The 15,986-nt window shown below is 29.8% G+C and overlaps 1 protein-coding gene across 1 annotated transcript in view; it reads left to right on the forward strand.

The window, feature by feature from the left end:
- The window catches only part of LOC148311257 (uncharacterized), a 366,876-nt gene that overhangs the window by 332,363 nt on the left and 18,527 nt on the right, over window positions 1-15,986 (forward strand). The window contains exon 4 of the mRNA XM_088256891.1: window positions 5,164-5,207. Within this exon, the coding sequence (XP_088113017.1) occupies window positions 5,164-5,207 (44 nt within the window). The remainder of the gene's footprint in view (window positions 1-5,163; window positions 5,208-15,986) is intronic.

Here is a 15,986-nt window from a genome sequence, read left to right on the forward strand (position 1 = left end):
CGAAACTATTATCCTGGAGACTAATTAGTTTGATTTTATATTAAGAAACATGTTTATAAATCTGTCCACTACATCTTTATAGAATGGTTCAGTTATCATTGTAAATGAGGAAAAAGTTAGATTAATTATTTATGTATTTTTAATATTTCATTTTAAAAAAAATGAAAAATTACTCTCGCGTCGGTAATTGCAAATATCTGTCTTCTCCGCCACGGTCCTTCAGACCCCCAATTTAACTCTCTGTTCTTAAATCACCCTCTTGGATCCTCCCTCGTCAGCCGATCGATGATAATTAATTATTTTTGACATTATCGCTATAAAATCCGTCTGTTTTCTTTTGCTAATTCATGGACCAGAGGAGACGCAAGGGGCTGGGAGGGGAAATGGAGGAACTTACATAGACGGGCGTTTGCATTCAAAACTTTTCATTACATTCCCTCGTTTTTTTTTTCTTTTAGAATTAAAAATATTGGGGCTGAATGACAGTCATGATGCAGCTGATTTTTATCGCCATTTTCCACCGCTTTTAATATGCCTTATTTAACATCCGAGCACAGATTGCAAAATTGCTGAATAATTGATAAATAAAATGATACTCAAAGAAGCATATTGGAATTTTAATCAACATAAATAAAAATTAGTTTGTTAATAATCTTACTTTCCCAAATTAATTCACCTGTTATTTGAAAATTTAACACAACATTGGATTCTATATAATAAAATAACAACTATGTAATTTTTCCAACCAGGTTTTGTCTTCGGCTGGTCTGATGATGTCGGTTACGATGAAACCCAGTTGCTGGTCAAATAAAATTAACGTGGAAAAAATTACATAGTTGTTATTTTATTATATAAAATGCAGTTCCACCAAGATATGTCGGTAAAACATTGGATTTTCAAATACAACAGGTAATTTACTGTTTTTTTAATGCCTCACATTGACGCCATCAGCAAACGTAACAGCAACACATACACACACACAATTATCAACATTGCTCATGGCGGACAACCTCTTTCTTGACAGTTTTTGAAGTATTATATACCCACAAGAACTGTGAAATTGAATACAATAGAAATGTTTCTTCAAACTCTCATCCACACCCAATGGTGCATAAGGCATTGCATCGTGTTAACACAGTGTTATCTTAATCGTTACTTACATGAAGACAGGGTGATCACTCCTGCGCTTCAGGGGCCAGTCCAGGGTAATATTAAATAAATATTTCAGTATATCCTTAATATTTATTTTCTCCCACCCTTGGGAATCGAACCCGGGACCTCCAGCACGGTAGCTTAACACGCTAACCATTACACCACGGAGGCAGACATAGAAATGATAGAAATGATTACTTTACAATTTGTAATACAGTTTCGAGTTTCGCTCATTTCTGCATTCTTGTTTGTTTTTTAGTATGTGTTTTAGTCATTTCTTTGAATCAAAATTTTGTGCCATTTTAAAAATTCACTTAAATTATCAATTGCATTTTAATACGATTCAAATCGTGACTATAAATGACAGTAATATGCCAGTACAATGAGCATCCAATATCTGAAAAATGGATTAAACAATGTAATACATTAAAACGAAATCCTCAATTTCAAAAACAGGTCTAACACATATGTGCATATTATCAAAATACTACGCATACTGTTTTCCTAGTAAGGTGATTAGTTCCTTGATGCAAGTACGTATTTCTATATGTTTATATATATTTTTATATATATATATATATATGTATATATATATATATATATATATATATATATATATATATATATATATATTTGTAAATATATATATATATATATATATATATATATATATATATATATATATATATATATATATATATATATATATATATATATATATATATATATATATATATATATATATATATATATTTATATATATATATATGAGTGTGTGTGTGTAAATTTTAATTGCTCTCCTTTATTTTTAATTAAAGTCCAAAAGCTAAGAAAAACGTTCTCAATATGTACAAGCTCGAATAATCTAGTTCAAACAATGAACCTTTTACTAAAACATTTTCCCGATGAATTACTATTGATTTCTGCCTCCCTTCAATATGAGATAAATTAGAAAATTTCCGGTATCTGGTGGTCGGATTGTAGGCATTCGACGGAATCCTTTAAATAAACAAATTTAGCGCTTCGTTTTCAAATCACCAAGCCTAAAACCCCTTTATCAATTCAACATCGAAAGGGACTGTAGCCTGTACGACAGTTTAACAGCAGATATAAAGATACTTCTCCCTTTTCTTGAGAGAGATTCATTTTGCCTTCGTTTTGCAACGTTGCTCCACGTAATTGGTACTAAGCTTACAGTATAGCCTGTTCCACCGTACAGCTAATCACTTTTATTAGCCTTCTAAAGGATGTTGCATTACTTCCCCATCTGCCCTCCACCCCCCCCCCCTTACCCACACTTACCCTTCGAAAAGTAAATTTCCTACCAAGGACAGTAGCCAGTGAAATCCGTATTAATTTATATTTAAATTAAAATAATAAAGCACTCATAAATTCAATACACTAAAAATTTTAACTCTGCCTTTTTGCATTTGCACTAATAAAACGAATAATATCATAATTTGATTCGGCAGTCATTTTTAAGTAATACCTATCCATTTTTTATTCAAATTTTAAGTGTTTTGTGTCCCTAAAGAAGACAAATATTTGTAAAATGGTTAAAAATAAAGGTTGTATCCTTTGATTAAAAAAATAAAGTTGACAAAATGTGACTCATGAAATCGGTAAAAACATGTAATGTTTATATATATATATATATATATATATATATATATATATATATATATATATATATATATATATATATATATATATATATATATATATATATATATATATATATATATATATATATATATATATATATATATATATATATATATATATATATATATATATATATATATATATATATATATATATATATATATATATATATATATATATATATATATATTTATATATATATAACGTGGTAATATTTTCCTTTTGAAAATTAAGTGTAAATAATATGTAAAGTGGGTGTATAATAATAAAATAAACAATGTGTTGCTTTGTAATTAAAGAAACGACAAAAGTTTATTCTTAATTAATCTTTACAATAATTTTTATATCTATCTGATTCTGACAGTTATTTTTTCCTATCGGATCTCTTTTGTTTAATTCTGTGCGACGCATGCGACATCTGTGGTAGAACTGTTTTATAATATGTAGGTACTTTTTGTAAGTACTTAATAAAATGTATAGGTAGGTACCTAGTTATTTTATTACATCTCCCCCCTTGGGGAAGAAAATTCATAGTAAAATTTTCACTCGTCCTCCGGATCATCTCCTTGAAGTGAAGGGACTGGTATAAGTTTAGTGATATGATAAAGTTTTTTTTTTTTTTCTTTCTTTTTTTTTTCTTCTTTTTTCTTTCTTTCTTTTTTGTAGTTTTTTTTTTTTCTTGACCATTTTAAAGTAGACACAGTTTTTTTCAATCCATTTGTTTTTTTCTTTTGAATTCCTTCATTTTTATTCAGATCTCTTAAAGTATCTTCTAATATAACCAAATGTACAACTTTTAATTGTTCATCTGCATTTTCATTCGATTCTAAAACTGGATTCCTGCTTAGACAATCTACTTCTAAATTCTTCTTTCCTGGAGAATATTTTATTTTATCTTTCGTAGAAGTTTTTTCTACTTTATTTTTATTTTCATTTTTCAAGCACTGTTTCTGTGTTATTTGTATGTCTTCATTTTTATTCTGATCTTTTGAAATATCTTCTAATTTAACCAAATTTACAACTTTTAATTGTTCATTTGCATTTTCCTTCGATTCTAATACTGGATTCCTGCCCACACAATCTGCTTCGAAATTCTTCTTTCCTGGAGTATATTTTATTTTATATTTTGTAGAAATTTTTTCCACATTATTTTTATTTTCATTCTTCAAGCACTGTTTCTGTGTAATTTGTAAATCTTCATTTTTATTATTAATCTTATCATCCTCCTTTGTTTTAAACCAGCACGTTGCTTCAGAGTGATATCGAGTTCCCTTATTTAAATTTTCACAAATCTTACATGGACTTTTATCTTTAATTTTATCACTAGTTCTTAGATTTCCACGTCTTCTTTGATTATCTTTTAATCGTTTTCTTTGATCATCTTCTAATTTTTCTCTCTCACTCCGAACATATTGTAGTAATTGTTTTAATACATCTAATGTTTCATAATCCATTTCCATATTAACAAAATTGTCGTTTTATAACGTGGTAATATTTTCCTTTTGAAAATTAAGTGTAAATAATATGTAAAGTGGGTGTATAATAATAAAATAAACAATGTGTTGCTTTGTAATTAAAGAAACGACAATAAAAGTTTATTCTTTATTAATCTTTACAATAATTTTTATATCTATCTGATTCTGACAGTTATTTTTTCCTATCGGATCTCTTTTGTTTAATTCTGTGCGACGCATGCGACATCTGTGGTAGAACTGTTTTATAATATGTAGGTACTTTTTGTAAGTACTTAATAAAATGTATAGGTAGGTACCTAGTTATTTTATTACATATATATATATATATATATATATATATATATATATATATATATATATATATATATATATATATATATATATATATATATATATATATATATATTATATATATATATATATATATATAAATATATATATATATATATATTTATATATATATATATATAAATATATATATATTTATAAATATATATATATATATATATATATATATATATATATATATATATATATATATATATATATATATATATATATATAAATATATATATATATATATATATATATATATATATATATATATATATATTTATATATATATATATATAATATATATATATATATATATATATACATATATATATATATATATATATATATATATATATATATATATATATAAATATAAATATTTATATATATATATATATATATATATATATATATATATATATATATATATATATATATATATATATATATACATACATATTTATGTATATTCATTCCACTTTATTTTTCAAATAAAATAAACGATTTGTTAAATACGTGCTTTTTCTCATTTCAGATGTGGAAATCTTCATTAAGGAATCTGAAAGTGGCTTCACAAGGGTAAGAATAATATTTAAACATAACCTTACGATAAAAATAAAAGTCCAATATTTTTTTACGAGGTTAACATATTTCTATATCAATAGTTTCAAGATCCAAATTACGTTCCTTTTGCCTATTCGCGAAATTTATCATCACCCTATCGTCGAATTTTCACAAGAAACCATTATAAAAACAGGGCTGGCAACATGAATCAGGGCTGCCCCATGGGAACTGTTACCCCGAGCCGTGTGCGCTGCTAGGAATATTTTGCACCGATCTAACACTGTCTCCGCAAAGTGCTCTTTGGTTCAAAGAATTTTCAACTTGCAACATAAATTATCACAAAATTATATATTTAAAATTAAATCTATCTACTTTTACTATTTTTAATAATTATAACATTTACTTTACTTAAAATATTAGTATCCAACCATCGAGATTTTTGTCTACCGATATCGAGACTTACCTGTCTCTTCGTCTGAACAATTATTATATCAGCATGCAAACAATACTACACGTGTACCATAACAATTTTTTTTTGCAAAAATAAAAATTAAGAATAATTAAGAACGTAATGTTTTCTTAATTATATGGCAAACTTAATCAAATAAGTATTTTAACTGTTTTCCATTATTAGAATCGAATACATTTTTAAAAAATCGCCATTTCTTTAACGTTTGTCAACGTGCATTTTTTGGTTATGTGATTTCTGAAAATCACTTCATATAGTAAAATAACAACAAAAAAATATAGTTTCGGAATTCAAAGCTCGTATTTTTGCAAAAGTTACACTATTGAAAGAGCGTTAAATGTGTGTATTATGTGTGAATGTTGTGGATTTTGAAATTTCTTGGAAAATTTAATAAAAATCGATGTATGATAGCGTTTTAAAGGGATATGTAAAAAAAAAACAAAATGGGGATACACTATAATTTTATACATGAGTCAAAACTCTAAAAACATTTAAAGGTTTATCTTTCCCCAAAGTGTTTTTTAGTAAATATTTATTATTTTGACTTATCGAACCAATAGCATTTATTAAAAAACGATTGGAAGATATTTCTTTTTCGTTTTATTTTCTAATATTTTTGCACAAACACAGTAATTTAAAACCAGTTCGTGTGATATAATTTCTTTATTATCGGTAAAAACAATGGTGTTTATGTGTCCCCATGGTTATGGTGGAACCTTCTTGGTATTATGAATATCATCACGCCATCAACGCATTACCCTTGTTATTACATTCACCCGATTTTTAAGGTTTATTTCTTTGCAGGTGACAAATTATAATATCGTTTATGACAAGACAATAAACAGTTTTAATTACAATATTTAAAATTTAGTATCTTAAAGCTGATGAAACTTTTTTATTAATGTAATAAAATTTAAAACATTTTGTTTTTTCTCATTTTTTACTTTATTTTACCAGTGATTCAGTTAGTAAAAAAAACCTTGGTTTTATTTAAAAAAATGCAGTTCTACCAAAAAAATGTTGCTACATAGTTAAGAGACTAGAACAGACACAACGAAAACCAAATCTCCTTTAAGAACTTAAATAAGGACATCGATATGCATAACCGGTAACACGATAATAATACTTAATAATAATTTGTATAACACACCGAATGAGGAACACGGATGTTCGGAATATGTGAAGTACAGAGGATAAAGTTAGATAGGGAAGACAGCGACGACGATTCTGGAATACCCATGTCAATAGAATACAAGAAAATACCCTGGCTCAAATTGGTCCTAAAGAGAGCTAAGTCGGAAGAAGACCACCTGGATGACGTGACAACTGGCAGTCCACACCACAAGAGACGGATAATGGAACAGACCAATCTGAGTATCTATAAGAGGAAAAAAGATGAAAAAGAACACTTGAATTAGTATTTCCGCGATTAGCAATACTAAACACTGCTAAAAGCGGACCGCATTTATCTTGATAGCTGCTAAAATATTATTTACATACGAGCATTGTGAAATTAAACACATTAGAATTGTGTGCTTTCATTTTTATTACTTCTCTATTTAACCAGACTCAGTCACAGCGTGACCAAGTACAGATAACTATCTATTTTTTTTTTTTTTACTTTTTCAAAACATATTACACGCATTTGTCATATATACATATAATATTCAAGATGAGTAATTTCTATTTCTCATTTTGGGACACGGGATTAAAATTAACAAGACTGGAACACAAATAATAAAGTAACAAAAAATATTTTTTTAAATAATTAATACTAATACTAATACATGGCAAAATATAAATACAATAAACAGGTATAATAAATAGGCATAAGAAGCATATTTAAAAGAAATACATGAGGAAAACATAAGGAAAGAAGCATATTTAAAAGAAATACATGAGGAAAACATAAGGAAAGAAGCATATTTAAAAGAAATACATGAGGAAAACATAAGGAAAGAAGCATATTTAAATAAACAAATGAGAAAATATAAAAACTGAGAAAATATATCAATAAAAACAAACAAGAGTGTCCTAATAAGATCCGCAAACACAACTGATTTAGATATGTGTGCATTCACTTTTCTCTTATTTCCATTAACCAGACTGAGCCACTAAAATTAATAGCTGGAATGGCTTGTCATAAAATAAAAACGTTAATACACTGAGTTTATTTAATTTACTATTACAATAAGCTCTGATGTGGACTAAACTGCTCAAATAAAAATCTGTATTAGGATTTCGACAATAAGACCCCCTCGCACGATACGACACATCTCGCGTGACTCGCGACCAGACACGGTCACGCCACGAGACGATGGTGTTTAATCAATACTACCTCGCTTTTATACGCTCTACGTGCTGCCTTCTTTCATCTGAACATAATTATATGTACAGTATATGCGGCGCGTGTCTTTAGCACGTCATATCGCCCCAACAACGGTAATAGCCTTGTAAATTCAATCTCGTAATTATTCAAAATCCTTGCGCCGGAAACGTGCGACATGGGTCTATGATTTCTGTTCGAAAGTTGACTTATTATAATCTGTGTTTCGAGTCACCCTTGTATTTTGTCGCAGTGGTAGGCAGAGAGGATAAAATGCCTAGGGTAAACGGTTATTGATCAAACTACTTGAAACATATCAGCCTTCACCCAACATGTGCCATTTAAGAAGAAAATTTTAGATTAAGATAAAATACCCTAAAGTTTAGATTAACATTATGTTATATGATATTAAAAAACATATAAATTAATAAAACAACTAATACAAATGATCTTTTATTTGACAGTATCATTGTTGAGTATCATCGAAAAATATTCACATAATGTTTTTACTTCCTACAATATAAAATGGTACCTTTATTCTTTTTTTGTATCTACTTTCATAATTTTTGTTTTAGTATATGATGCGCAGTGGCGTAGTTGAATTGAAACTTGACTCAAAAATTACCGTTTTGGGCTCGTTTTCCGCTAATTCCGAAATATTTCGAAGAAATAATTAAAATTTAGTCAAGTTTGTACATATGATATGTTTTTAAATGATATGATATGATATGGTTGTATAATAGTTTATATGCTTCCATAACGTAATGGTTTGTACATTTGACTACCATGCTGGAGGTCTTAAACTCAATTTGCATGGGGTTCAAAACAAATATAAGTAAAAAAAATCAATTTAATAATTTATTAATATTACCCTGAACTGGTACCTGAAGCAAAAGACTGATCACCTTCTATTTGTAAATCAAACGATTGATTTTACCCTTCGTCAATTTTATGGAGTGCCCTATGTACCGTTGGGCGAAGATAAGGGCTACTTTACTTGACATAAGTTTTATGATTGTGTATTTCATACAAACCTTAAAAATAGAATATTCGCGGGTTTCTCCTTTTTTTATAAATGCGGTTTTTTTTTATTTCTTTCCACACTTGCGTGAATATGCATTTTCTTTTCATTTATTGTTTCTTCTTATACGAAAAAACCTTTTTACCTTTTTTTTTGCAAAAACGGATACAATTTTTAATCATACCAATCCACCTAATTCATTAACGCAATGAATTCATATTTTAATTTAAAAACTAAAATAACGTATCGTAATCGATTCTCCCACATTTTTCGTCAATGAATTTTTGTCGCGTGAAAAATAGACGAATAAATTTACTCATAAATATTATACATACACTTATTACATGAAATTCGTTGCAATCGGCTCCAATGTTGATTTGTTAAAGAAAATTTTCTTTTCACTTTCTTTGCTTTGTTACGAGTATTTAACATTTAAAAGAGCTCAAATTATTTGAGAAGGAGTAGCTCCGATACTTGAATCGGCCAATCCTCTTAAATTTACCCAGTCTTGTATAATTAATGGTAAACGAGAAACAAAAAAAAAATGTTCTCAAGAACATTCATGTAAAAATATAAAGCTTGTCATTAAAAGTTTTGGAAAGTCAACGCGCCGCGCCGCTTTGTAAATAAATACGTAAAAGCTCTGCATTATAACGTGCTTAGTATAAATAAGTGTGACCGTTTCGCATTCCTCGTTCCCCAGGACGAAGTTGGCCAGGATTTTTCCCTTTGAGTTATATTATAATGACGTAAGTATTTTTTCCTTCAATTTCTTGGAGGAACTTAATCTCGTAGACCCAAAAGTTTTTAATTTTGCTTTGAATATTGATTACATAATGAAATGCAATCGGAAATAGGGTTCAAAGGCGTTTAACGTTTTTTTGTTATGCAAAAACATAGAAAACATAGTGTATTTATTGAATAAATCATTCAGTAATTCGGATTTGAATTGTAAACCCTTAAGATCAGCTCTATGAACCGATTAAAAACATTCAAGTGTGGCTACATTGTAGAATTTTACGCATTACATGGACCGTGAAACGTGAATGTATTTCAAAGAGCAAGAGTAGAAAATCTTGTCATTGCCGACTGATATTAATGTCCGGAAGGGGTCCTGTCTAGGGCATATGCTTAGAAGAGAGAAGTACGAGCGATTGCAACTAAATATCAAAGGCAAAATAGAAGATCGACGAGATGTGAGCAGAAGACAGATTTTCTAGCTCCTTATTGTTATATTCTTATTCAAATTATAGTTATTCATTAACGTTCAGATGAAAGTTTAAAAAAAAATCATCATTGCTCGATTGCAAGGAATGTTACACCCCATACCGTGGTGAGTACGCGTCCCAGCTGGCGTCCCGAGACATGTCAAGTAAAGAAAAAGTTGATGGGTATCATTACGTATATTATGTAAGGTCGGAGACTATGGGAAAGCGTTTTTACTATAAATTATAGTGCGGGAACTAACGAGATAAGTACAAGTCGACAGGAATGGAGTAACATCACGCGGGGAATATTAATATATCGGGAATTATAGATTGAAGGGAGCGTTGACGTAATGTATGGAATCGGAAATAAAACACTTGTGTTAACATTGTTTGGGGGATCACGTTACGTCGATTTCAATAAGGCACATAACGTAGTAAATGCTTGTGTACAATACCAAATATGTCATGAAATACATAAAGTGATAAATTATTATATACACGGTTAAGTAATATTACTTACACTACACATATTTGTCAGCTTCCGTGTGTAATGGTTAGCACGCTCGGCAACCATTCTGTCCCGGTCCCGGGTTCGATTCCCAGCGGGGGTCAAATAAATATCCTTTTATATTGCATACTCTGTGGAAAAGTGACGTAATAGTAAGTTAATCTAAAATTCTACACTTCTACATTTAACCTGATGAAGGAATCATTATTACGAAACCGGGAGTCATGACGTAGTGTTTTTAAGTACATAGTATTACACAAAGTGAATGATGAATGATAAGAAGAGTGATAGTTTAAAAATACATTTAACAACAAAAACAAAACTCTAATTTGAAACACCGAAATTGAAATGTACGAAACCAATAGAATTAATAGTAAAAATACCTGAAATGAATTCAATTCTGATTCTCAATGCTTTATATAGAACATTTTACCGATAACAATTTCAGACTAATATCGGTCATTATTATTTCAATAAGACAAGCTTCACGACGGAGGGATATTTAATTGGTTCCCCGAAATGCAGATAAAAATAATATTTGCATTAGGGGCACGTACCGCCGGGGTAAGGAGTACAGCCAGACGCATAAATGACAGAGGTTGGCCATTATTTTATTACCAGCGGATAGAAATTACATTACGAATTTAATAAAATCACCAAAGTATCTAATTTATTTCTGTTTTGAATCATATTGAGTAGCTTGGTTTTGCAATCTAATTCGTTTCCATAAAGTTTTACTGAAAGATATTATCGTCCTATAAAAATATGCGAAACTAGCTGTACCAAGCCACGTGTTGCCCTGGTTCAGTCTGGTAAATGGAGAAGACAGAAAAGATAAAACACACATTTCTAATATGTTTAAATTAACAATGTTAGTGTGTATACAATATTTAGGCAGCTGTCAAGAAGCATGCTATCCGCCATGAGCAATGATTAGTACTGCCATTAAGTTTTAAAAAATGGTCTGACAGATTTTGGACAAACGAACATTTATATATTTATTTATTTATATGTAATGTATAAAAAAACACTCATGGATTTGAATGCATTGTTGTATCAAAATTTCACAGCAATCGGTGAATAGCTTTAGCGGATTAAAGATTTTAAACAAACGAATATTTTTTCTATGATAATGACATTTGATTCAAAAGTACACTTTTGATTGCTTAACCAACTAAATATTTTTTTGTACCTTAGCTTCAAGAACTAAAATACATTGCATTGGGAACATGTTACGTTTTTATATAATGTAAAAATTTCTTTTCAGTCACAACTTTTTTTCATTTCACAAGAGGTAGTCCATTAGATTTCCCTATTTTTTAGATGAAACTCCAAACGCCCTCGAACCAATATTCAATTAGGAATATACCTGATCAAGTAATCTCTTTAATTCATTTCGGCCTCAATGCAGAATCCCACTTCTAATGCAGCGAACGACTCTCTTCTCGCTCATCTACATATGTTCCTTCGTCAGCTGCGCTTTGTTTCTTCTCCGCCGGGGAGATGCGGCTTATTACAAATGCAAAATTTCCCATTCATATTCAAAATTTTATATCCCGCCGCAACTAATTTATTCAGCCTCTCGGGTCGATGCCACCCCCGCCCTTGGTGGAGATTTCTCCTAGAAATAGGCACCCTCGGATGTCAATTAGCGCCGAAGGACACGAGGACTCCGGGACCTGAAGGGACGCTGGAGATGTTGACTTGGGCTGACAGTCGGAGTCCCAATGCAGCGCCTGATTTGACAGATCAGTAAGGATCTAACCCTTACTGAACCTCAATTAATACAATTTACGAAGGTACTTACCAGCATGAGGCTCCTTAGCTACGCGTTAAATTTTAATTATCATAATACATTTATCATGGCGTTACGTAAATTATCGTGCTTTTTCCCGTGTCAGTGTTATATCGATGATAATTTATACTACAAATCGTTTCTTTAAAAAAATATAATTACGAGTACGGTCACCAAAATACAAACTCTACTTTTCCTCCAAAATCAGGATTAAGAAATATATTGACATTGTAAACGTTGAAACATTGCGATATATCATGCAAACGAGAAAATTTTGTTTAGTTTGAAGACAGTTTTTATTCCAAACAATCAAAAACATCAATTTTAGATTTTAACGTAGGTATACAGTATTATACGAGTATACTGTTTACTCGTATATGTCAATGTCTAGTATCTAATATTTAGTACATTACATATATTCAAATATACAATTTCATGACGATATTTCTTTTACAAAAAGTCAATCACATAGAAACATTTATACAAGAGAGTTATATGTATGTTGAAGACAAGTTGTATAATTATTTACGTATTTAATTTTAATTTTTGTCTGCCACAATTTGTCATAAAACTACAAATATATATATATATATATATATATATATATATATATATATATATATATATATATATATATATATATATATATATATATATATATATATATGTGTGTATTTTTAACTTGTGAGAAATAGCTGATGTCTATTAACTATAACCTAAATTTTTATTTAGGTTATATACATAAATCCTAAAAAGTCCATTATGATTTTTATGGATGTCAAAATTCATGGGGACATTTCTTATACAAACAGTAAATTACGTTCTTGGGTAAAATTTTATTTGAAATAAATGTTTAAATAAAAATTTTCGTACAGATAACGTCATTAAATATATTATATACAGCAAAAATCAAGTAAATACATACTCAAAAATACCACTCATGAATAAATCAAAATACTGTCGTAAAGATTTGAAACATAAACATTCTCGTCATTATGTATTTTAGAAAGTATTATCCTTTGTTGTATGTCATGAATCAGGTAAATTTGATGTATCACTTTCCAATAAATTAAGTACTTGATTGACAAATCGACTTTGTATGTACGCACAGATGGACATGAGAGTTGATCATAAATCTTCACATGTATGCGTACCAGTAACATATACGCACAATCTAGCAACCCCACACGATAAAACTCCAATCGCTACTGATAGCTCCGTGACAAATGTCCTTCAAATTGACCGATACACCACGATTATTCCGCATCCGGCTGCCCACTTCCGGAATTCAAGGATGACGCCACCCGGCATCCGTTTATCTCGCCGGGGTATGAAAAATAGCCGCCATCAATAAAGTCTCGTTGTTTGGTCAGATCGGATATTCATTGGTCAATAGTGTTCCCGTCAGATATATTGGCTCGTGATTGAGGACTGTCATTTATCAAAAGTCGAAAGGAGGAATGAAAAAGTTTGTGTAGCTTTTTTCTGTTTCTATACTTATTCATTTACATTGTTTAATTTGTCAGTATTTGAGTATTTATACATACACGTAACTGTACGTTTATTTACATAATATTTTATTTTTTTAAATAACCATCGCGCCGCTTCCGGCGGGGTAGGCCGAGGGAATATAACGCCACACCAATATCTCTTTGCAAACAATTTTCGCTTCTTCCACATTCCTACATCTCTTCATATACCCGTCGATTATGTAAAAGTTCGTTCGTTAAAAATCTCAAAGTTATTTACCGATTGATTTAAAATTTGGATATATCATTGCATTCAAATAAATCATTGCATTTGGATATATCACTGCTACTACTCCACAACGGTGCATAAGACACTGCATCAAGTTTTGATCGTTTATTTTATGAAGGTTACGTGATCACTCCAGCACTTCAAGTACCAGAAGTAGGTACAAAGCAATATTAAGTTTTAGAGTGAAAAACATGTAGGCAAATATGCTAACAACTAAATCAATATGGAAGTAGACAAAATACATTGTTATACGCGCGTGACAAATAAAATATACAGAAAAAACATGTTTTTTTTTTAAAACACCTTTTTACGGAAATGGCAGCGCCATCTGTAAACCTTAACAGCAACACGCGTTAAACTTATCATTATTAAAAGTGGACTATGAGTTTTTTGACACCTGATAAAATATTGTGTAGCCCTGTGAAATTAAACATATAGATACTTATGTGTGCTTAAAATTATTTTTTTCCATTACTAGACTGAGGCACAATAAATAATCCAAGACTGGGTAAAACTAGTTAATGTATGCATCACTCAACTGTATTCCGTGAGTTTTTCTACCCTTTAAGTGATTCAAGTTTTATAAATGCAAAAGTCTCGTCCATGTATTGTACATAAAATATGTACCAAAAGTTTAACAAACATTATACGTCCATTTTGGTAGACATTGGTACCTACCATTTTGGAAATACCATTATACTTGCTGCAAAGTTAATTTTTTAAACTACGTAATAGCTCAACTCGCTCAGTAACAAAACTGGCTAATTATATAACGAACGACAAACATTTATTTAATCGGCATAACCCCTAACTTTTCAATCGCCCCTCGTTCACACACCCCCAATCAAACATCCCAGAGATAATATATTTATTTTCGTCCACTCAGGGTGGCAGGCTCGTCAGGAAGTTTTGTTTTAATCGCGTTCAGGTTTTAACGGCGATCCGATCAGAATGGTTTATTCAGGTTAATGAATGTCATTCCACCGTAACGAGTATGTGTCGAGTTTAATAGATACGAATTATTTATTGGATTGAAGGGTAGAAAACTTTTGACCGCGCTTCACTTTTTACCGCAATGCTTTTAACCCTTTTAGAACAAAGTGCTACCGGCATAGGACATTAAAAGTATATATTGGTAATTTTACCTGTATACAATATACATGAGTTTGAGTAATGGAATTGAATTCAACTTTTCCTCGCCCCAAATTTTCCATTTTAAGGCATTATAACAATATGAATAATTTGTTTTAGCTACATATCTATACAAACGTATCGACGGGTATTGTTGTCATGCAATGTGATTTGGTCAATAATGTTTTTTTTTATTTATTAATATACAAAGTTTGATATCAAGTTAATATCAAAATCACTCGAAATAAAAAAAAATCGAAGAACTTCTGTTGCAAAACAATTATTATATTAAAACTCAATAGCGTTGTTTTAACTATGGTACATTAAATATGATATAAAGGCGTCTCTCAATACTACCGTAAGTTATGATATTATTAAATCAAGAATTTTTCAACCATTTGATTTGAAAATGAATTCAACAAGAAATCAAATTATTATGCTATAAAATGACTTTTAGCTATGATGGCTTTGTGGGTTTGAATTTAGCCAATAAAATACATCACTCAATGAGTCTCTGGTCTGAAATATACGTGACTACCATATAATTTCTAGATATTGTCAACCTTCAAAAGATAAGT

The sequence above is a fragment of the Brachycentrus maculatus genome, unplaced genomic scaffold, assembly GCF_059751285.1.
Source record: "Brachycentrus maculatus isolate JH-2025_06_01 unplaced genomic scaffold, ASM5975128v1 h1tg000069l, whole genome shotgun sequence".
In the NCBI taxonomy this organism is placed as follows: Eukaryota; Metazoa; Arthropoda; class Insecta; order Trichoptera; family Brachycentridae; genus Brachycentrus; species Brachycentrus maculatus.